This window comes from Lolium rigidum, chromosome 4, assembly GCF_022539505.1.
Source record: "Lolium rigidum isolate FL_2022 chromosome 4, APGP_CSIRO_Lrig_0.1, whole genome shotgun sequence".
Taxonomy (NCBI): domain Eukaryota; kingdom Viridiplantae; phylum Streptophyta; class Magnoliopsida; order Poales; family Poaceae; genus Lolium; species Lolium rigidum.
The window spans coordinates 203,159,876-203,181,648 of record NC_061511.1 but is presented as its reverse complement, the minus strand read 5'-3'; the positions used below and the strand labels follow the sequence as shown (position 1 = coordinate 203,181,648).

The window sequence follows — 21,773 nt, the reverse complement described above, 5'->3', positions numbered from 1 at the left end:
GCCGAGCACGAATTCCCGAAGGTGTTGGCCTCAGGGCCACGGAGTATATGTAGACGATAGCGCACCATGCTTCGAGTGGTTCCATCTTCCGGCTTACGTAACGTACGGGTGCTCGCTGTTTGCCCTGTCACGGGAGATTTGCCAGTTTCGTTCGTTCCTCGTCCTTTCATGATGGCCTAACGTGTCCTTTTCATCGATGGTACCTTTCACCCTACCACCACTCTCTGAAGATTCAGGCCTTCTCTTATTCGCGTGATTCTACCTTTTCAAAGCATTAGGTGCATGGGAAACACGAACACGGAAATACAAGTTGTCATTTCAACACACTACACGCAACAGGCGAGCGGCCGTCGGCATAGGGTTCTGCCGACAGCCGCTGTCGGCACCTCGCCATTGGCACATCCGAGTTGGCCATCGGTACAGCCGTAGCCGTCAGCACAAACATCAGCCCGACGGGTGACTTGAGCCGTTGGCACATTTGCAGGTGGGCCCGTAGATGGGCCATTAGCCCAGGGAAGACATTGTAATGCTGTCGGCACAGCTCTGCCGTGTCCAAAAATTTGTTCTATGCCGACGCCATTGTTGTATTGTGCCGCATCTGCCGCCGCGTGCCAAAAAACTGCCGCTGGCCAAAAAAAATTTCTCCACCTATGTCGAAGGCAATGTCGTCGGCACACTCTGCCATTTGGCATAACTAAGGGTCTCGCCTACCATTTTGTTTTTCTAAGCAAGCAGAATAGCAGTTAAATCACATAATAATTAGCAGTAAAATAGCAATTAAATCAGAAGATCATCATCATCATCATCATCCATAACATATCTAAGTGTCCTCAGCGTATGCGCCGATAGAAAATCACGAGACAAATAAAAACCCACACATAATATATAAAATAAGGATCACAAACATTATCATAGAATAACGATACACTTAAGAACTAGACCCACACACGAACCAAAACATTTAAAGAACTAGACCCACATACGAACAAAACACTACACGCTCGATCGACACACGATAAGCTACACCATATTAGATAGATACCCGAACTCGATACTGAAATTACTCGATAAACACATACTAATCAGTTATCGAAATCTTCCTCATTGCTGAGGGTGTCCTCTGAAGCGGTAGTTGAGCATATGTCCACTCACCGGTCATAATTAGGGTCCCATGTCGACGCATCTCCTTTGGTGTACTCCGCTTCATATTCGGCCCTCCCTTATAGCTTTCCCGCCCTCTTCGCTCTCCTCTCCACTTGCTTCTCCTTCCAGAATGTGCGCATGGTTGCCACGTCTTCGGGATGGTCTCTATGCCAATGCGCCATGAACTGCGCGTCTGTCTGGGCGATGGAAATCCATCGCTGCCTTTGGCGGTAGCGCCGCATTTGCCCCTCTAAGTGAAGTGACGGCTTAGGAGTGAGACTCTCGGCTTTCGTCAGCGGCCTGGCCTCAGGGAAGTTCATTTCGTTGAACGGCCGGACAAACCTCCACGACGCAGCGTCGTATGTGCGGGCAACCTCCTGCTTAGTGTAGAAGATGCCGAGCCACACACGCAGTCCAGCGGCGGTGATTTCAGCAGTGAAATGGCCCCCAGGCCGCAAGCGAATTCTGATGAAGCCTGTGTTGCTACGGTGACGAGGAGCCACCTCAACGGCAGATGAGCTGAGAGGATTCAGTGGTGGTGTTGGAGGAGAACTGCTGGATGGGATTGGAGGAGAACTGTTGGTGCTGGAGGAGGACTGCCCAAGACATGGCTATATATAGGAGGTGAGAGATGAAACGGGGGGAAAACCTGGCGGGATAAAAACAGTGGGAAAATATGGCGGGAGAGAAAGGGCGGGAAAGCATGGAGGTAGAGAAACAAGTGAGAAAGCTGGGTAGGAGAAACTGGGCAAAAAAAAGCCGATGGCACATATCTTAAAAGTTGTGCCGACAACCAGGCCGTCGGCATGGTTGCAACACCGTCCACCCATTGTCACGACGGAATTTCTGGGCCCACACGCTAGGTGCTATGCCGACGGGAAGTGTGGTGCCGACGGCCGCGGTTGAGACAGTAAACACATGTGTCGACGAGGCTTTTTTTTCGACGGCAGCCATTGGCACATCTGTCGTTGTGCCGACGGCCATGATGTGTTGACGACACTTTTCTTGGGCTGGCAGGGAACAGCTCTATGCCGACGGTCCCGATAGTTTGCCAGCGGTACAGAATATGGCAGTCGGCACCTTGTGTTTTTCCCGTAGTGACATGTGCACAACACATAAACTTTCTTCAAGATGTAGGTTTGGTGTGTAGACTGGCTGGGCGACTATTTCTTAGTCGATTTAGATTTAGATTTAGATTTAGATATTTCCTTGGTCAATATTCCTACCAGTATACAGGCAAGTAATCACAATTCACGAGTTTTCATGTGAAAAAATATTTTTCATCCACCGCTGGAAAGATAGAAAGACGCAGTGATCTAGATTTCCACCCTAGCCGCCGCCATCTGCTTCGTCTTCTGCTTGCCGCTTCGGCAGCGGGAGCGGGTGGGAACCTCGCACCCTGCGGTCGGCGCTGCTTCAAGGCCCGTAAAATTAGAGTTTGGTCAACTGGCAACGACTTTATGGTGGCTTTGGAGATGCCATCCTAGACAAGAATAAGGTATCCCCGCCTCCTCATCCACCTCGTCGACAGGGATCTCGCCAGTGGTGTCGAGGAGGGCGGGTAATCGTGTGGTCGTTGCTTTCATTGAGTGGTGGATTTCGTTCGGTCTATGTGTACTAAAGGTTTGGTGTTAGAAGATTTAGATCAACACAAGGGTCCAATGGCGACGACTCGGCTCTCGGGTGCTGGTCCATAGGGGCACGTGCACGAAGACTTCCTGACTGTCATCACCATAGTCAGGCCGGCTTCAGTAGAGGAGCAGCGACAACGGCGCGTCGGCGGCTCGCTCTGGCAGTATTGGCGGTCGTTATGTTTCGATATTTATTGTATGCTTGAAAGAACAAGCTTGGTGGTTTATTATATTATATTATGACACATGCAAGCACAATGTGCCATATAAAAAAGACTTCAGAAATCTTGAGTGATTCTGAAATATGATTTTCTTTAGTTCCCCTCTGAGAAGAAATAGTGTTACTAATACTACCACAAAATACGACGGAAAATGCATGTGAGTCGGCTATGTGAGCTTGATAGACTGAAATCCGATTTTGAAGTTTCAATGTATTTTTTATTTTCTATACTAATAATATTATCAAGAAGTTGGATAGACAGCTCGATTAAGTTTTTTTGTTGTCAATAACTTATAGAAGAAACGCGAGTCTAGTACCACAGGAAAGATACATGAACAATGTGTGCACTAGTAGAGAAACACCCCTTTAGTACCGGTTCCAAAGAGTCTTTAGTACCGGTTTTGGAACCGGTACTAAAGATCCGGTACTAAAGCCTCCCACCTTTAGTACCGGTTCCTTACGAACCGGTACTAAAGGTGCCTCCACGTGGGCATGGAGGAACCCGCGGGGCTGGAGACCTTTGGTACCGGTTCGTAACACGAACCGTACTAAAGGCTATTTCGTTTAATTTTGTTTATCCATTTTTTCTAATTATTTTTCACTCCCTTTTTTAATTTTTTTCCAGAATTTCTAATATTTCCGTTATTCTCTAACTACACTTAATCTCTAGTTAAATTACTTACCCGTGGTCAAACTTCCCGGTCGGTCACTTATCCTCACACTACTCCAACACTAGCACGCTTAACTTCCGAGTTCCTTTACGTCCCAATTTCAAGTGCTTCGCGCGCATGTTGTTGATAGTAGTATCATATCAATCCTATTAACATGTTGGTCGATATCACACTTCTTTATTATTTGTATTGCAAATAATTCTTCTAATAAACAAAAGTAATGATGTAATAATAATGTTGAATAAATAAATAAGATTAATTTTTTAATTTGTATTATTTTAATTATTTTTAAAAAAATTAATATTTTTTTGCCAAACCTAAAACCTGAAAATTTGAAAATCCTATAATTTGCTAAAAGTAATAGTAATATTCTGGGATTCAAAAAATCTTAGAATTATTAATTTTAATTTTTAAAAAATTAAAAATATATAAAATTCTAAATTTTTGGAAAAACCCTAAAATCTTCCAGCTTTCATATTTTCATTTGGAATTTTGAGATTCTAAAAATTGGCTAACCGGGTAAACCTCGGTGAATTCGGATGTAACTTTTTCCCACGATGATTTTGATATATTACACTTTTTTTCGACGTCGTATGCAAAAGTTAATGTGGTTTTACCATTTTTCAAACTTTTTTTACAAAAAAAGTCAAAAGTCAAATTTGTTAATTTCATCGAATAGTAGATTGCATAACATACAAGAATCTGAAAACATTTTATTTTTTAATTTTCTATCATTTTCATTTGTATTTTACAAAGCAAAAAAAAGGCGATCCACAGGGGGGTGGAGGTGCGTGGGGAGCAGGAAAAACTTTTAGTACCGGTTCGTGACACGAACCGGTACGAAAGGTCTACCCTTTAGTACCGGTTCGTGTCACGAACTGGTACTAAAGGTTTTTCGGCTGACGCCAACCCTTTAATACCGGTTCGTGACACGAACCGGTACTAAAGGTCCTCCACAAACCGGTACTAAAGGTTGCAGGCGGCCTTGGCAGTGCAACCGGTACTAATGCACCCTTTAGTACCGGTTCGTAAGGAAACCGGTACTAAAGGGTTGGACGCAAGCCCCCTTTTCTACTAGTGGTGGCTCTACATAGAATTATGAGAAAGTAAGTAATGACCATTTTACGGGAGTTGAGTCTTTTTTATATAATAAGTCTAAGGGGATAATCTGCTCCATCTGTTTCTCAGCTCATGTATTCTCCATACCTTCATGGAATTATATGGCATGTGTTTGTTTTTTTTTTTGACATACTTTGGCTTGCTACACTTTATTGCATTTATATTCTATTTGTCATTGAGTCCATTTTTTTGCCAACATTTACCAAAGTTTGCCTTCAATATTTCAAGCCACATGTTTATATTTTATAGCTAATCATACTTTAGCATGGCAAATTATGACTAAGAACCAAACATGCCCATAAGTCAAACCTAGCGAGCTCCACACGGAAGTTGCACCTATTGCATCTCATTGTTGTCTATTTCCTCCAAGACAGACTTTCTCGCCAAGTCTGTGACTTCAACTCCCTAGGCCAAGTACGAGCCAGTAGCCAAGAAATGAGGCATTTATTCTACCCTCGAGCCATCCAACATGCAGACAGACACGACCTATGAGTAGGCCGAAGCGTGGCCGGCGGCGTCCGTCGTCTGACTTGGTAAAGCCATGTCACGGCTACAGTGTGGTCTAACTTGGAGTCTCCTAACCGATAGATGGAAAAGAAATAACCATGGGCCGATCCAAATCGGCGATCAAAACGGTCCGTTTTTATCATTTGAGTCGGTCGCGGGATAGAATGCGTCTCACGGTCTGGCCCGCAGACAGAATGTGTCTCACGGTCCGGCCGGCCCGGACATCGTGTGAGTAGCGCGATCCATTCGGTCCAGTGTCGGCCAAATCATCTTGCATATCATCTTAAATGTTGCATACATATTGGCAGATTTTTTTTGAAGCAAATTAGTAGAACTTGAGTAAAAACATAGTAGAAGACTAAATCGTCTTCATCTTGGCGTCTCCTAGTCGTCCTCGTCGGAGTGGCAGTGGCGGCGACACATGGTCCTATCAAAGACCTTGACTCTGAAGTCGCTGTGGTCATCGTACTTGAAGATGACAAAGTGTCCGGCCTAAATGTCGTGCGAGCGGGCCAAGCGCCTCCAGCCGTTATGGAGGAACATCTGCCCTTCGCCGTAGAACATCACTTCCGCCAGCCACAGGCCGGTCGCGTCGCCAGATATGTGCGGGAGGACATGGTGAGGGCCCTTCGACGATCGAGACGAACCTGTGGGACAGGCGCAACCTGCCCTAGCTCATGCCCTGGTGCATGGTCACGCCAAACTCGAAGCCAGAGAGGTCGATGGCGACGTGCTCGAGCGATGATGGTGGTGATGGCGATGACGACGCTGGTGGTTGACTCTGGCCACTCCCACTACTCCTTCCTCGTCGCCCTTGGCTGCGGCCTCGGCCACGCCCACGGCCATGGCCCGGAGGCCGTCCTAGGCGCCCTCTCCTCGAGACTATGTTGCATGTGCTAGTGGTGGTGATGTGGGCATTATCCTTCGGGTACCAGACATTGGCCTACCTCCTTCGGCCCAACAAGGAACTCATAAGGTCCGTTGTGAGCTAAGGTGGGCTCAAACGTCGGTTGCAGCAAGGAAGCCATAGAAGAAGACGGATTTTTGACGAACAAGGCAAGAAGATGTCGCTAAAGGAAAGATAGATTAGATATTAATGTAATCTAGTCGAGTTTGGACAGGACTCTTGGCACCTGACGTCCTATATAAAGGCCAGGAGAGAGCCTGCCGAACGATACTCACGAAATCACCACAACCTAGCTTACACCAACCCTAGAAAATTTGCCTTCCGGCGAATCAACCACATCGCAGTCTATCGGCTTCCCCATTGTAACCTATTTTTCATCGATAAATCAAGATTAGACAAGCACTAGTAAGAGTTTTACCTTATCGAGGGTCCCGAACCTAGGTAAATCTCGCCTTCTATTCGCCTGGTATCCGATGTCTCGTGCTAACCTACAGGATTCCGTCAACCTAAGCCCCTCATGATGGGCATTGCCGAGGAGCTCCCTCGATAAGTGATGCTAGGGATGGAAGATGAGAGATTGTGGGAACAAAATGACCGCAACTGGCCTGCTTATAAAGGCCGGAGCACTGGATGTCAGCGCGTAGAATGAAACACCGACATTGATGGACGACAGGCGGCGCGGCCAAAGCGGTAGGGCCAACGTTGGGCGGTGCGACCAGAGCAGTAGCGCGGGGGTCAGCCTACTTCCATTGATGGATAGAGGTAGAAGCCAGTTGGGTCGCTTCCATGCGGGCCCTAGTTGCAGGTGGGCGGACACGGGAGGACACACTTGTTGTCTGCGCTGATGCATCGATTTCCCAAATTTAGTGAACAGATGGATCTGGTGGATGGGTTGATTATTTTGCATCACCCTGCTGAGCGTGCTCGGCCGATCTGTCTGTCCGCGCGGACCGTTTTCAGATAACCCAGAACTAGATGGTCGGCCAGGCTGAAGATGCTCTAAAGTTGTTGTAGCAGTCATTTTGCACTTGTAGCACAGCTCAAGCACAGCTCCTCATTTGAACCTTTTATGTGATCCAGTAGCTAAAAGATGAGGCAAGTTAGATAAGTGTAGCTCTTGCAAGTCAGAGAATCCGGAGTGGAAGCCGTGGTGGCCTTCGAGACGAGTCCCTTGGGCTCGAAAAGAGGCATCCTCGATTGCATTGGTAGACGTTGAAACAAAACCGTCTTTTGGAGTATGGTTCTGCTTTTTTCCTTATAAAGTTGATTGATTTTGAGGATTAACGTACTCATATCTGCGGAAACCAATTTCTTTCGATAAAAGTTTATATATTTTTTAGTTGGTTCCCCACAAGATTTCTTTTTTGATAATGGGCGCTTTATTACTTTTGCCAAGCAATGTTCCCCACAAGATAAAAGTGTGAGAAATATTTGCAGAACTTCTAAGAAATATCGGGAAGCAACGTGAGAAGGAAAATTGCAATGAACATAAATGTCTTGCTACTTTGTTTCTTATTTTAGACCGTCTACTATTTTTTGACAAAGATATATATTAATATTGTGAAGATACTAACTACACGCAGCCTCTGCAACAACGCATTGTTCTAGCCGCGTTACGGATGCACACAACTAGAAAAAAAAAGAATTACTAGAAAAGAAATATCCCGCTAGAGTGATCTATTTCTTGGAGCAACCGAACTAGCACCACCGGGACAACACCAGAAGTTCAACAAAGTCATCACTCTCAAAATAATGCATTCAATAAAGATATTGCCAGACACAACCAAGACTATCCACCGAGATTGTCTACTAATGATGCAACCACTAAACTATATATGATTTCAGAAGTTCTTGTAATGAAGGTTCTATAAGAAATCGTATCACACCTCCTACTGTTAAGCATATAATTTTGAAAATAGCTCATCTTTAGTAAACATAAAAAATCTCTCTCTATCAATGAAGGCCAAGAACAACACGCTTGTCCTGAGCAAAAAGACCATGGAAGCTCGAGGGGCGTAAGCTCGTAAATCTAAAAAAAAAGTAGTTTCTGTAGTCTTGATTCTCGTTATTTACTCCCTCTAACCAGAAACCATTGTCTTGTTATCATCTGAAGCTTTCCCGCTATTAGAATTCGTTCTATTGTCCTATTTCTGTTTCGGACTGCCTGGGAGTGCCATAGCTCAACCGGCCATATCACACCAATGATCATGCCTTTCCTGTTTGTTGATCTGCTCTAATCTTCGACTTCTGAATGCATTACAAAGCTCGGAAATGCCGTGGTAATGTCCCTGAACAACACAAACGACATCACTGATAGAATAGTTGAAATGTAAAGGCAAGAATCTTTTCTATATATCTTGTTTGGTTTGCAAGATTCAACATCATAGGAATTTTTCATACGGTTTAGTTTGTATGCAATTCCAAAGGAAAGTTTATCTGAGAATTCTGGCATGCACAAATATGGGTCATGTTTTTTTTGTGGTATGATCAAACAACTTGTAGAGAAATGCCAAGATGGGAAATCCACTATACGAGGAACTTCATGTTGCTAGAAAATCACTCTAACAATGGCATAACTCAAATCTTTATTCAATACTTCAACTTAGTGTATACTTAATTTCAATGGGGCTACCTAACTACATAATGACCTTCTCATGGCCATCCTTAAGCATTAATGTTTGGTTTTTTTTATTTTGGAATGGGGACATACCCTGGCCTACTCCCTCTGTCGGAGAATAAATGTAGCTTTCTTTTTTTTAGAGCTCAAAATTTTTAAATTTAACAACAAAAATTACACAAAAATAACAACATCTGTGACATCAGATTACTACTTCCTCCATCCTAAAATGTAAGGCGTCTAATGATTGGTCAAAAGTCAAACCTTACTAATTTTGATCAAATATTTAGGAAAAATATTTACATCTACAATATCAAATTGACATATTAAAAAAATATTTTATGGTAAATCTATTAATAATGATTTAGTTGTTAGAGTACGTGTTAGAGTACGTAATGGGCTTATTGTTAGAGTACGTCATGGGCCTGGCTATAGCCCATTAGTATTAGGGTTAACTTTCTATATAAGGAGAGGAGACGTATCAATCTAATCAAGCAAGAATTAAGAAGGAAATCTCTTCCCTCCTGCCACCGGCCGTGGGCAAGGCCCCCGGCCGGCCCTCTCGCGCCATCCCTCTAGCAGCACCATAACATTAGTATTGTAAATATTCATATTTTTATATATAAATTTGGTCAAACTTTAAAACGTTGATTTTTTACTAATCCTTAGACGCTTTACATTTTGGGACGGAGGGTGTATATTATTAAACTACATGTCTCAGATGAATCTACAAGTATTATTTTAGCTTATAACTGCTACTACTTTCTTCTATGGTGTTGTTCAAAGGTAAAGTTTGACTTAAGACATGTCTAAATGTACACTTATTTGTGGAGGTAGACAGCATGCATCAATTCAGCCTCACATTAATGTGAATAATCCTCGACTTCCTTTCTTCTTTCTTCATTCTAAGAATAGTTTACGCAGGAGGGGGTAAAAGTAAAACCCTTATTTCTACGTACAAATACGCTGGATATATGACCAGTGTCCTAGTTTTAGCCAGCCTACTACTCATATCTTAATTTTAAAATTTACTACAATGGCTATTCTAGAGTCTTCTCATATATCCTCCACATGTACAATCTCCAAAATTAATCATCTAGAAGCTTCTTTTAACTTCCTCAATAATTTTAGAACCTCCAGAATATTCTGAAATATGCATGGCTTATTCTCAACACAGCTAGAATATTACAGACTAGTGTGTTCTAAATTTCCGCAGAATATATATGGCATGAGATCCTATCATTTGTTTCTCTGTTTGTAGAATCCATTGAACCAACGAGTTCCTTAAAATTCGGAGAGACAAAACGAACTGCATGTGACAACTAAAAAAGTAGTAGAACAGATGAGACTACTTACTGGAGATAGGGGAGCGACATGTTCCTCAGTGACGCCGGGTTCTTCTTGACAAACTCCTCCCACTCCTGTGGGTCTATCCTGCCATCGCCATTCGAGTCGGCTTGATTGAATGTCTGACTTGGTCCAAAAGGAGCAGCAGAGTATATTTTAGAAGGAAGAATAAAATAGTTCCCAAAGACTCAATGCTGGGAGAGAGGTATATTGTTAACTACATTATCAACGATCTCCTTCACAGCTGTGTCTGAAAGAGATAGGTCCGATTCACCTAGAAGCGCCAAGACCATCTCTTTGAGCTGTTTCAAGAGTCAACGCCATCTGTTAGCTGAAATTCAGGGTCACTCGTGGAAATTGCAAATTCCAGCCTTTATATAAGTTGAATGAGTGAGAGAATGATTTACCTCTTCCTTCTCGATGTAACCTGTGCCTCTTAAATCATATAACTTGAATGCAACTGCAAAGAGGATGAAACAAAACAGAAAATGCTGATCTATTAGGTAAGAAAACAAGATAAATGGACAGCAGAGGGGAATGGGCAAGAAAATTTATACACTTAGTCTTCTCTGATTCCGATGCTTTTGGGTGGAATGTGCTGAGCGATCGCACGAACTCCCCGAACTCGATCACCCCGTTTCGCTTGAGATCAAACATATCGAACACCTGCCAGCCAAGATGGAAAGCCGGCCGGTCATCATAAGGACTTGCTCGTGCAAAATCATGAATTTAGGATCGAAAAGGACGAGACACGATGAAGTGTTCTCTTACCCTATCCGCGAAGAGATTTGATCCTCTGCTGTTCCTGAACAAGGCGAGCCGGAACTGCTCCTGCTCAACGGCAACAAAACAAGAACCCACACAAGATGAGCGTAACCTATAGCTGGGAGGGGGAGACAAGATTGGGTCGAGAGATTTATCTCTGTTACCTTGTGGATGAGGCCATCCTTGATGGCGGAGAAGCTGAGCGTCTTGTAGAGCTCGTACAGCGCCTCCACCTCGTTCACCGTGACTGCAAACCATCCGCACGAATTCAGAAAGCAACGTCGTCAATTTTCACTTTCAGCTCAGTAACAGAACCAGAGGAGTACTATTATCAGGAGGCAGGAGCTGAGAATGCGTGCTCACATGAGGTCTGGGCGGCGAGGACGGCGGGGTCCTCGTACCCCGGCGCGCGCTTGACCTTGGGCCGCCTCTTCGACGATGAAGACGATGAAGAAGACGACGACACGCCGCCCATCCTATGCGCCGGGACGGTACGCCCGCTCCGTCCGCTCTGTCCTCTCCACGCGCCGTCGATGAAATGATTGGCTGCCACCCGGCGAGACGACGACGGCTCTCCGACCCTGTCTTTGTACTGGGTCTCCGTCTCTCTGTCCCCTGGCCGTGGCGCCGTTTAGTAATGGCGACTCAATCGGTCAAATGGTTTTTGCCGCGGCGTACACTTCCCACTGGAGATCCGATCCCATCCCCTCCCCTCCGCTGCGCCCTGCCTGTCTCCGTCGGCGGATCTCCGGTCGCCATTGCATTATCTGTTTTCTTTATGTTATCCGTTGCTTTGACAATGGGAATATATGGTGATGGTGTTTTTTGTTTTTGGAACGCTGGATGCTCGATCGGCCTCTCTTCATGTATCCATCTCGGCGGCTATGGCCTATGGAGTTGGGCGGCTGCTGCAGCTAGGATTGTTGCATGAAACCCTAGAAATTGTTTTGTATTTCTCGATTTTTTAGGACATTATCTGTAAATTTAGGATAATATATTATCCCGGTTTCTTTTTTAGTTTTCACATGTGTCGCTTCATGTAACTTGACTTTTTCATTAATGAAATATGTAATTGCTCTAAAAGAAAAGTATTGCGAAGATACCAATTAGATTCACCATCTACAACAATGTAGTGCCCTAATGATAGTACGGATACACACAACTAGAACAAAGAATACGACCAAAATAACACCAGAAGTCCAACTTCTTCAAAAGCGATATAACTAAGAAAGAAACAGTGCACATGCATCATCGTCGACCGATCATAGATCATAGGTTTTTCATCCTGGAGAAAATTCTCTCTCACAAAACAATGTCTTCAACAAGGCAATTGCTAGGAACAACCAATTAAGGCAAGATCTTGGATTTGCATTATGATTTTTCTTTATATTATTATCCGTTGATGCAAACCTGCAAACTTACCCCAAAGATTCTGATTAATATACGTGAGGCACTTTGAATTTACCAATATACTCCACTTGAACCGGTCCCCTACGCGTCCGCCTGTGAAAATAGATGAAATTTACACCCCCTTCTTAATTTTCGAAAACTTGGTGAAAAATAATCGTATCTGCAAATTTTTATTTATAAAATGGTCTCTTTGCATAAGGAAGGGCGGTGTGCTAGAGGGCATGACACCCTGGAATGTGATGTCACGCTAGGTAGTATGATGCCTTGGTCGGGGCGTCATATTGTCCGGCATGCATGCTATCAAGTACGACGACCCACATTGGGCGAGAGGTCGTGACGGGATTTCACAGAACGATCGATGTTAGTTGTTATAATCAAGACATGCAAATATAAAGAAGAAAGATTAAACGAACACAAGAACACAAGTATTTTAAAAGACAAGTGTAAACAACAAGGGAGCCAGCAAAACGTCAATATTGTGGGAGAATTTACATAGCGCGTTGGGTGCTGCAATTTTGGTTGAGGTAGCCACGCGAGGGAAAGCCATGGTCGAGGTTGTCGCTATCGGTGTCAAAGTAATCGCACATGAAGTCGTGGACACAGGGAAGAGCTACGCAGTCTTGGGCGCAGATGGTGACGAAGATGTGGACTTGATCAAGGCAGTTATCGACGAGGGTGTCCATCCTGAAGATGATCTAGTCAAAACCACTAGAAGTGAGGCGCCACACCGGGTTTGCCAAGTCTAGGGACACGTCGGGGATGAAGGCTCGTGCCGATGTTGCTAGCACGGAGCAGGCGTAGAATGGGACCAGTACACACGTCGCGACATGTTAGAGAGGCTAGTAGAGAAGGCCTCCATCCAAAGACTTCGTCGTAGGTTTGTTTGCAAAGGCACAAACTTGTCTTGCTCCCAGTATGGAGGGTTCGGAGACTTTGGCTAGACACCGGAGACTCTAGACCAGAGACTCCGGTCCTTCCTACATTGATGTCTTTTAGGCTGGAGACTACGATCCTTCTGGGTACCGACACAGTGAAGGCCATGGACTTCAGGATAATTTGCCTACAACGGCTATATTTCATGGGGGGCTATAAATCCCCCTTCTTCCCCAAGGGCTCATTGCTTCTTCTTAGTGTCTTTTCTTCATTGTTAACCTTGAGAGCTTGCACTAAATCCCTATTTCTCATATAATTCTTTCATGTACTTGAGGGAAAAGCGAGAGGATATCTAGATGTACATTTCCGTCAATCAGTATCCTCTTTAAGTGAGAGGAACCTAGTTGATCTAGATTTTGGAGTTATTTGTGGATTTCCTTTGTTCTTTCTCTCTTATTCCTCCAATAGCTTTTGCAGCATTGCTGGAATTTGAGAGAGAAGGATTTGAGCACCTTGTGTGTTCTTGCCATTGCATTTGGTGCATCGATTTGAGTTCTCCATGGCGATACCTGGAAGTGAAAGTTTCGTGAGCTATTTACGTGATTTTACTTGGAGTTTGTTCCTCTTGGTTCCTTAGACCCTAGACGGTTTATAGACCTTGATGGTGATTCTTGAGGCTTCCAATTAAGTTGTGGAGATTGCTTCAATCTTGAGTCCCTTTATGGTGATTTGGTGGGATTTCTTGCGAGTCTCCAAATATGTTATGGAGATTTCCCAAGCTTGTGTTGGTTCGATGACCACCCTCAAGATTTCATAGTGGATCGAGGATTTCCCTTTTGGTGGGAAAGCTAGTGGAGAATACGGTGAGACATTGTGGAGTTTGGAGAGCATTGTGCCTCCGCGCCGCTCCATGGAGATTAACACCCGCAAGGGTGCGAACTTCGGGATACATCACCATCCCCTCGTGCCTCGGTTATTCCTATATACACGAACGTGTCCTTGAAGTTATATATCCTGCTATCACCTTGTCGATTTTCTTGCTTAGAACAAGTTGTTGGTACACATAGGTGAACCTAGTTTATATAGGTTTTGTGCTTCAAAAATTAAACGCAAGTTTTATTTCTCAATTGTTAATCCCATCTCAATAAGATCGAGCCCGCCTATTCACCCCGCTAGGCGTTATTTTTTCTTTAAGTTTCTGCTCCTGTTATTCAAGGGTATGAAGATCTAATCTCTCTCGTTGCTTGTATCTTCAACATTAGATTTCAGCTCCCCTAGATTGGATATTAATTTTAATTCACAACTCGTAGGATTTTTTGGTTCCAATGCTGCAAATCCCACCAACTTCGCCCACATGTCTCCACAAGCCACAAGATTGGCAGCGCCGATCTCTAGGCGGTGGCTTTGACAGTCCGTGAATCCCCAAACCTGCTCCACTGGAATCCCCAAAATGCCTATAACAAGACCATTGGTATCAAAAACCTAAGGGTCAATTCATTCAGTGTCAATGTTAAATCCTCATGTAATCCATACGGCCACTCCACTCATTTCTCATGTTCATCCTCTGGTGACGATGTAGAGCAACAATCATGGGCGTGCTCAACTCCATCCGCTTCTCTAGCCATAGGTCATTGGAGCTCAGTTCTTTTGGCGGCTTCTCCAAGAAGCTGCCCTCCCCCAGCTTCCTGGAGAAGCCGCCCACAAAATTTAGGGAGGCTTTCAGACTAGTCTAGGCTAGACTATTTTGGAAGGCTTCCTAAATTTTGGGGGCGGCTTCCCCAGGAAGCTGGAGGGAGGGCAGCTTCTCGGAAAAGCCGCCAAAAGAACTGAGCCTGGTTTCTCAATACACACAGCTTCAGAGCTCGAGGACGAAGGCGGCATGTAGTTTATTAGTTTATTTTCTCGTATTCGAGAGGCTTGGTTTCTAGCTAGAATGGTGGACCAAGTGAAGGTCGATATTGTAGGTTCAGTTGGAGTATCAAAAAGAGAAGCATGGTGATTGATGTTAGTATTAATGATGATGATTGTTCAAGCATTTCTGGTACATGCTCCCTCCCGTAGACGATAAGTTAAGAAAAAAGGACGATAAGGTAAGAAGGCAATGTGCATTATTTTTCTTGTGTAGCGATGTACCGAGTAAAAAGAACTAAGCCATGCCGCGAGAAAATCCGGAAACAGTGTGAGGTGGGCGGCCATGTGAGCATAAAAGGTGGGCCAAATGTACACCATGATGCGAGTGGTTTAAAGACCATTCCTCTGACGTGAAAGTTGCACACTAATGATAACATCTGAGATATGTGCATAAAAATCATACAATTGAAATTTTTGTTCAATTTTCATGTTTTGTTGATTGGAGATGGTCAAAATTGAACCTCCAAGTACCCTACGTGAAAAATACAAGGCTTATCAGGCAACTAGTATCTACACTAACTGTAAAAAGAAAATATATTTGTGACTATCCCTTTTGAGACACTAACCACATATAATATTTCCTTCGGTTCTCCTTGGACTATTCCGTTGTAGCACACTTCTGAATGCGCTGACTTCCAGCATGTTCAAGGCCCACATAGCTCAAAAAATATAGCATGTTACTGATAATGTATTTTTTTTTCTTATTTGAGTCCACTACAATCTTCGACTCCTGAATACATCACAAAGCTCGGAAAGGCTGTTGTAATGTCCCTGCACAAGAACAATGACAACAATAGTAAATCACTTGAAATGTAAAGCGCACGAAGGTATGCAATGTCTAACCTAATTACAGGGTTACTCATCTAAATTGGCTAGATGCCTAAATATGCGCTCTTGTGTATTAAAAAAAGCACATAGAAATCGCAAATTGTATACCATGGTGGCACCCTTCCTCCAAATTGAGATCAAGTGCCTTGACAGAGCCAAGACACCCTATAAATAGTGTGGCGTCTTGCCCCCTTTTCTAGTCGTTGGATTGAGAATAGGTTGTCTGATGAACCTCAACAGTCGAACGCTACAAGACCCATATACATGACAGTTGCTTCGTCATTTCGTCTACGGTATGTATGGTACAGGACCATCCACAATACGTCTGCTACTTAATCTTGTATGTCCATTATCCAAAGGCTAAGTCGACAAGGCACCACCGTTCACCGGTGACTTGCCTCTATTAAGTCACGGGATTTCAATTCCCTTCAAATGGACCTAAAAGGGTAAAAGCACGATCAGAAGTGAACAGTAGAGGGGAAAAAAGATGACTACTCACTCGAGATAGGGTAGTGACATGTTCCTCAGGCATGCCGGGTTTTTCTTGACAAACTCCTCCCATTCCTTGGGATCTATCATGCCATCTCCATTCGAGTCTGCTTGATTGAATGTCTGACAGTCCAATAGTACATGTTAAAACGAATGAAAACAGCTCTGAAGATTGAATGCTTGGCAAGAAGTATCTTGGTAATTACATTGTCGATGATCTCCTCGACGGCGAAATCCGAGAGACGTAGGTTGGCCTCATCGAGAATTGCCATGACCATTTCCCTAATCTGCTTCGACAGTTTCAGTCAAACGTGTTAACGGGAAATTCAGAAAAAACTCTTAGCCATAGATCATGGATTTACGCGGTAGAATGTGTGGGTAAATGGTTTACCTCTTCTTTCTCGATGTAGCCAGTTCCTCTTAAATCGTACAGTTTGAACGCGACTGCAGAAGAGGATGGCAGCAAACACAAAATGCATATGCTGATTGGTTTTGTACGCGACAAAAAATGGATGAACAGATAAGTTAGGCATACTTACACGCAGTCTTGTCTGATACCGGCGCTTTTGGGTGGAACACGCTGAGGGACCGCACGAACTCCCCGAACTCAATCACCCCGTTCCGCTTCAGGTCAAAGAGATCGAACACCCTGTCGGCGAAGAGATTTGCTCCATTGCTGTCCCCGAACAAGGCGAGCCGGAACTGCTCCTGATCGATGAACCCAGACAAGGTCAGAGAACGGATTGATGATGGCCGATATGGAATATCGACGCCAAGAATTGATAACGGTGATAGAGAGAAAGAGACTGGATGGAGAGGTTACTTTGTGGATGAGGCCGTCTCTGTAGATGGAGAAGCTGAGCTTCTTGTAGAGCTCGAACAGCGCCTCCACCTCGTTCACCGTGACTGCACATTACGTTTTCAGTTCAGTTCAAGATGAAAGGCATGAGCGCATGCAAACTTGTATATATAGTGAGAAGCAGGGGAATGCGTGCTCACATGATGTCTCGGCGGCGAGGACGGCGGGATCCTCGTACCCCGGCGTGCGCTTGGACAGCCTCGGCGACAACGTCGACGACGACGAAACGCAGCCCATCGCCCTGCCACGCGCGGAAAGAAAATCTTTCCGCCGGCCTCGTCGGCGACGCGGCTTGCTATCTCTGTCGCTGGCTTGAACGGATGGATGGACTCCTCGTCGTCGTCCGGGACAACCGGAGGGCCACCCGCCGTCCCGTTCTCTCGAGATTTCGTCGCCACTACTTTATACTTTCTGGTGTAACAACCCAGAAAAACGAAAAATAGTAGAGTGCAAAAATGGGTACATCCGCACGATCTATATTTACCGTCGGCTTCGGTGTTTATATCTTCAGATTTCATCCACACAACGAGACACAGAAACTGGCAAATCCAGCCGCACAAGTACTATTCAGGAGAGAGCTGAAAATTGGCCCGATCCACACCTGGATTTAGCTTTCTTGTTCCAGAGACATACGATTTTTGGGGTTATGATTGTAGAGTACTTTATAACACCTATCATTGTTTTTTTGGTTCGGAATTAATGACATTATTCACTTTTGTGGTCATATTGTGTCTCCATAATTAAACTATGGACCTATGCGCAATCTCTCGAAGAAACCCTTTAGTATCAATGTGAGTTGAAGAAAAGAACATTTTATATTTTGAAAATCCATTTCAAAAAATATTGTCTAAGTCCTTTTTCGAAATTAAAGTTTAGAATGACCCCTTGTTTTATAATGATGTAGTTCATGCGGCAGGTAGTATTTTATTTTGGTGGTTTTATGAATTTGGAACTATCTTGATGTTCTTCTTTGTAATTTTCTTAATCCGACTAGGGGCCGAACCATTGGCCGCGCCGACATGCTCTTTTGTGAGTGCGACCTGCTGTCTTTCCCACCGGCCTCTCACACTCGCGCTTACATGTGATATTTTGAGAAATGTACTGCTGATATACTTCAAAAATACTTTGCTATGAAACAAGCCTTCTCTTCATATCACAATCCTCTGCCGCTCGAATCGGTGGAGGGGAGGATGAATACAAGAGGTGCATCCACTGAGTCGGACCCACTAATCATTAGAGGAAAGTTAGGGTAGAAACCCACATTGGCAGAGTGAGCTCCTCGATCTAAGTTGTAGGTCAGCCAACATTGTCTTTCAAAACCGATAACTCGACTCGCAAAAGCCCACTAGAAGGGGCATCATGACAAAGACACAACCGCCAAAGGAACGAAAAAACAAACCGGCATATCTAGATCACAACCTGGTCGTTTCAAACTAAAGCTAGCCCCTCAAAGTCATTGGACACTGTGTCAACAAGGGGTTCGAATACGTTGCTGCCCTAGCTACTCGTCATATGCGAAGAAAAGGGTTCTGAATACACTATATGTGCTTTTCTTATTTGTTGAAGTGGACCACGACACTCGCTGACTGGATGTAGGGGAGAAAAAGTTGCGGGGGAGATGGGGAGAGATCCCCGTGGGAAGGGGAAGACACTGATGTGCAATACCTTTGTTATATTGTTTTCTGGCCACAAAAGCGGAGGAGGAAGGGGGAAGGGTTGTGACACATATAGTACTATCTGTTTGAGATCATGCCGACATTGTTTTGCAAACAAGCAATAAAGTTGATTTGGCGCGTGTCTTGAACTATTTTCCCAACCGAGGACATGAGCTATGTTTTACGCCACAATGGAATCAGCAATAGTTATTCCTCGGTTAATGATTGTCGGATAAAGATTTTTCATCCCATTTATGATTGTAAGGGTTCAAAAATCAAATGGACTAAGAAAAAGCTAAACCATTTACGGATATTCCTCTCTCTTACCTAAAGAATGCAAATAATAGTTCTGATAGTTTGTATTCATGGTTAACAAAAGGCGGAACCACTTAACAAAGGAGAGGAGAAACAGGCACCCAGCTGTTTCATATGTCTCATAATATAAGATGTTATTACAACTAATATATGTTATAACTGGTCGTAGTAACATCTTCTACGAAGAGATGGAGGGAGTACCCTAAAAAAAGGTTATCAAGGCCACTACTATATACACTAATCATAAGAAGTTTTTTTTGGTTATCACTTGATAGACGATTATCAGCCATATCAGATTTCTTCTGTTGTCTGGTTACCATCTGACGCTCATCAGCTACCAGATTTCTTCTCTTTTCTCGAGTTTTAGATTTTTCAATTGCAGCTCACTTCTGCATGGCTGATTCCTAGCATTTTCAAGGCTGCCTTAGCTCAAAACAGACCGTATGGTACTGATAACCGTGCTTTTCTTATTTGTCCATTCCACTGTAATCTTCAACCTCTGAATGCATCACAAAGCTTGGAAACGCGGATGTAATATCTCTGAACAAGAAAGAGCAAATAACAAAGACAATAAAATCACTTGAAATGTAATGGCAGGAACATCATATGATCTCTACTACTCTCTAGCTTAATTAGTTTCACTCATCCGTGAAATCTAGGTATACTGATTTGATGAATGGACATACGATTTATCTGAAAAGGTATATTTAAAAATTAAAAGTACCACTAAAGATTAAGATTTTTATGTGGTTCCTACACAAGAAAGTAATTCTCACTAAAGATAACCTATCAAAGCGTAATTGGAATGGTCGTAAGAAATGTGACTTTTATGATCACGACGAGTCCATCAATCATTTATTTTTTGAGTATCCCCTTGCTCGTCTTGTTTGGAGGGTAGTTCATATTACCTTTAATATTGCCCCACCAACAAATTATACGAATATGTTCGGTAATTTGTTGAATGGGGTTGATAAAGATACCAAAGCACGAATTCGAGTAGGAACTTGTGCTATTGTGTGGTCCTTATGGAGTTGTAGGAATATATTATCTTTAACAAAAAAGAAAATGCTCACTTTTTACAAGTTATCCATATGGCTACCCATTGGATCTACGAGTGGTCTTTCCTGCTACCGGAGGCGCAACGGGCGCATATGCATTCAGGGTGCACCCATCTAAAGACGGTTGCATAGGATATCTTCAATCTGGCTGGCTGGCGTCTTTATAAGCGATTACAAGATGCATAGACGATTTGTTCTACTTTTTTTCTTTTTCGCTGGTTGATTTTAATGAGCACTTTGTGTGGCCTTTGAGGTGTAAACTTTAAAACATAAATTCTGCAATAAAGGGCTATATGCATCAATTGATGCAAAGGCCCGGGTCTTCCCCATTTCAAAAAAAAACATAGAGGTTTCTTTGGTTTGTAGAATTCTAAAAACGTAGTAATAAGAAAAATAAAGGAATATGACATGAATAAATGTGGAAAAAATAGAGGACACAATATTTTTTATACATTTAGGTGTTTCAGTGTTTGGTTCCTAGGAATGGGAAAAATAACGGGATCCTAATGGATATCCAGATTGCTTTTAATTTGATTCTTTAGGGTCCTAGTTGAAAAGGTTGTTTGTATGTTAAACAATAAATAAAAAATGAGACGAGGACTACGATCTCCCATCTGGACGATTGGACTACCTTTTTTTGCTTTCCTGTATCGCTAGTAGTAGCGTACAGTAGGCCTCCGCTACATAAATTACTGGCGACGTACGTGTACCCTACACCACCAGTGCTGGCGACGTACGTGTACCGTACCGTACACCACCAGTAACAAATGCCATGGTAATATAGATTATTTTTCTTGCTTCTCTTATTATTTACTTTGCAACTACATGTGTTAACTACTTTTCCTATTGCTCATGTAGAGAACCACCAAAGAAGAGGGCAAAGACTAGCAAAACTGCCCTGTCCATTGTGCCTTACGAGGATGGAGCACCAACAAGGATGCTTTTTCCACCACCAAGGTTAGCACTTATAAACTTCTGCCAATGAATATAAAAACTTAGTTTATGTTCTAATTTGTTTCTTTCTCATCATAGCCAAAACTTAGAAACTACAACTAAGAAAAAGAGAGAACATGACAATACTGGAGGTTCAAAGAGGTACTTTTATGTATTATATTGTTGCTGACATAAACTTGTTGCGGCTCTAAATTTACTGCCTTACTATTGCCATACACACATGTGCAGATCAAAAACTGGCTCCATTAAGAAGGCCAAGACGAAAAACAAGGTTGCTGAAAACATTCTGGTGCCACTTGACAGCCCAGCAATGGGCACAAGGAGCAGAAAGTTTAACCCTCCTAGCCCTGCTATGAGCACAAGAAGCAAAAGAAGGCTCAGCTTGTAATTTCCATATGCTTCTATGCCCTTCCATTGATGATGTAATGGTTATTTTGGAGTTCCTGTGATACTATTTGTGAACTATTTGTGACTTATGTGTGAATCTGGTTGCT

The 21,773-nt window shown here is 43.4% G+C and overlaps 3 protein-coding genes across 3 annotated transcripts; 1 reads left to right on the top strand and 2 right to left on the bottom strand.

Moving 5' to 3' along the window:
* Positions 1 to 8,000: 8,000 nt before the first annotated feature.
* On the bottom strand, positions 8,001 to 11,417 carry LOC124649134 (calcineurin B-like protein 4). Its single transcript, XM_047188801.1, has 8 exons — positions 11,291 to 11,417; positions 11,092 to 11,174; positions 10,934 to 10,993; positions 10,720 to 10,828; positions 10,570 to 10,622; positions 10,384 to 10,464; positions 10,172 to 10,284; positions 8,001 to 8,486 (listed from the first exon to the last, which is right to left on the bottom strand). Exons 1-8 carry the CDS (start codon positions 11,400 to 11,402, stop codon positions 8,432 to 8,434), a joined length of 666 nt encoding a protein of 221 aa, XP_047044757.1. The 5' UTR covers positions 11,403 to 11,417; the 3' UTR covers positions 8,001 to 8,431.
* Positions 11,418 to 15,521: 4,104 nt separating this feature from the next.
* LOC124649132 (calcineurin B-like protein 4) lies at positions 15,522 to 17,534 on the bottom strand. Its single transcript, XM_047188800.1, has 7 exons — positions 17,438 to 17,534; positions 17,262 to 17,344; positions 16,978 to 17,146; positions 16,830 to 16,882; positions 16,645 to 16,725; positions 16,449 to 16,561; positions 15,522 to 15,892 (listed from the first exon to the last, which is right to left on the bottom strand). The coding sequence occupies exons 1-7, from the start codon at positions 17,532 to 17,534 to the stop codon at positions 15,823 to 15,825; spliced, it is 666 nt and encodes a 221-aa protein (XP_047044756.1). The 3' UTR covers positions 15,522 to 15,822.
* A 1,609-nt stretch (positions 17,535 to 19,143) lies between these two features.
* On the top strand, positions 19,144 to 21,773 carry LOC124648066. The gene is made up of 4 exons (XM_047187890.1): positions 19,144 to 19,169; positions 21,184 to 21,282; positions 21,358 to 21,420; positions 21,508 to 21,773. The coding sequence occupies exons 1-4, from the start codon at positions 19,144 to 19,146 to the stop codon at positions 21,665 to 21,667; spliced, it is 348 nt and encodes a 115-aa protein (XP_047043846.1). The 3' UTR covers positions 21,668 to 21,773.

Coding starts and splice junctions, on each gene's coding strand:
- LOC124648066 (XM_047187890.1), top strand. CDS start 19,144: ATGGAATCAGCAATAGTTATTCCTCG. Junction 19,170..21,183: donor TCAGCAATAGTTATTCCTCG/GTTAATGATTGT, acceptor TTGCTCATGTAG/AGAACCACCAAAGAAGAGGG. Junction 21,421..21,507: donor AATACTGGAGGTTCAAAGAG/GTACTTTTATGT, acceptor ACACATGTGCAG/ATCAAAAACTGGCTCCATTA.
- LOC124649132 (XM_047188800.1), bottom strand. CDS start 17,534: ATGGGCTGCGTTTCGTCGTCGTCGACGTTGTCGCCGAGGCTGTCCAAG. Junction 17,147..17,261: donor GAGACGGCCTCATCCACAAA/GTAACCTCTCCA, acceptor TTCATCGATCAG/GAGCAGTTCCGGCTCGCCTT. Junction 16,883..16,977: donor GGTATCAGACAAGACTGCGT/GTAAGTATGCCT, acceptor CCTCTTCTGCAG/TCGCGTTCAAACTGTACGAT.
- LOC124649134 (XM_047188801.1), bottom strand. CDS start 11,402: ATGGGCGGCGTGTCGTCGTCTTCTTCATCGTCTTCATCGTCGAAGAGG. Junction 10,829..10,933: donor CAAATCTCTTCGCGGATAGG/GTAAGAGAACAC, acceptor CTTGGCTGGCAG/GTGTTCGATATGTTTGATCT. Junction 10,285..10,383: donor TGAAGGAGATCGTTGATAAT/GTAGTTAACAAT, acceptor GGACCAAGTCAG/ACATTCAATCAAGCCGACTC.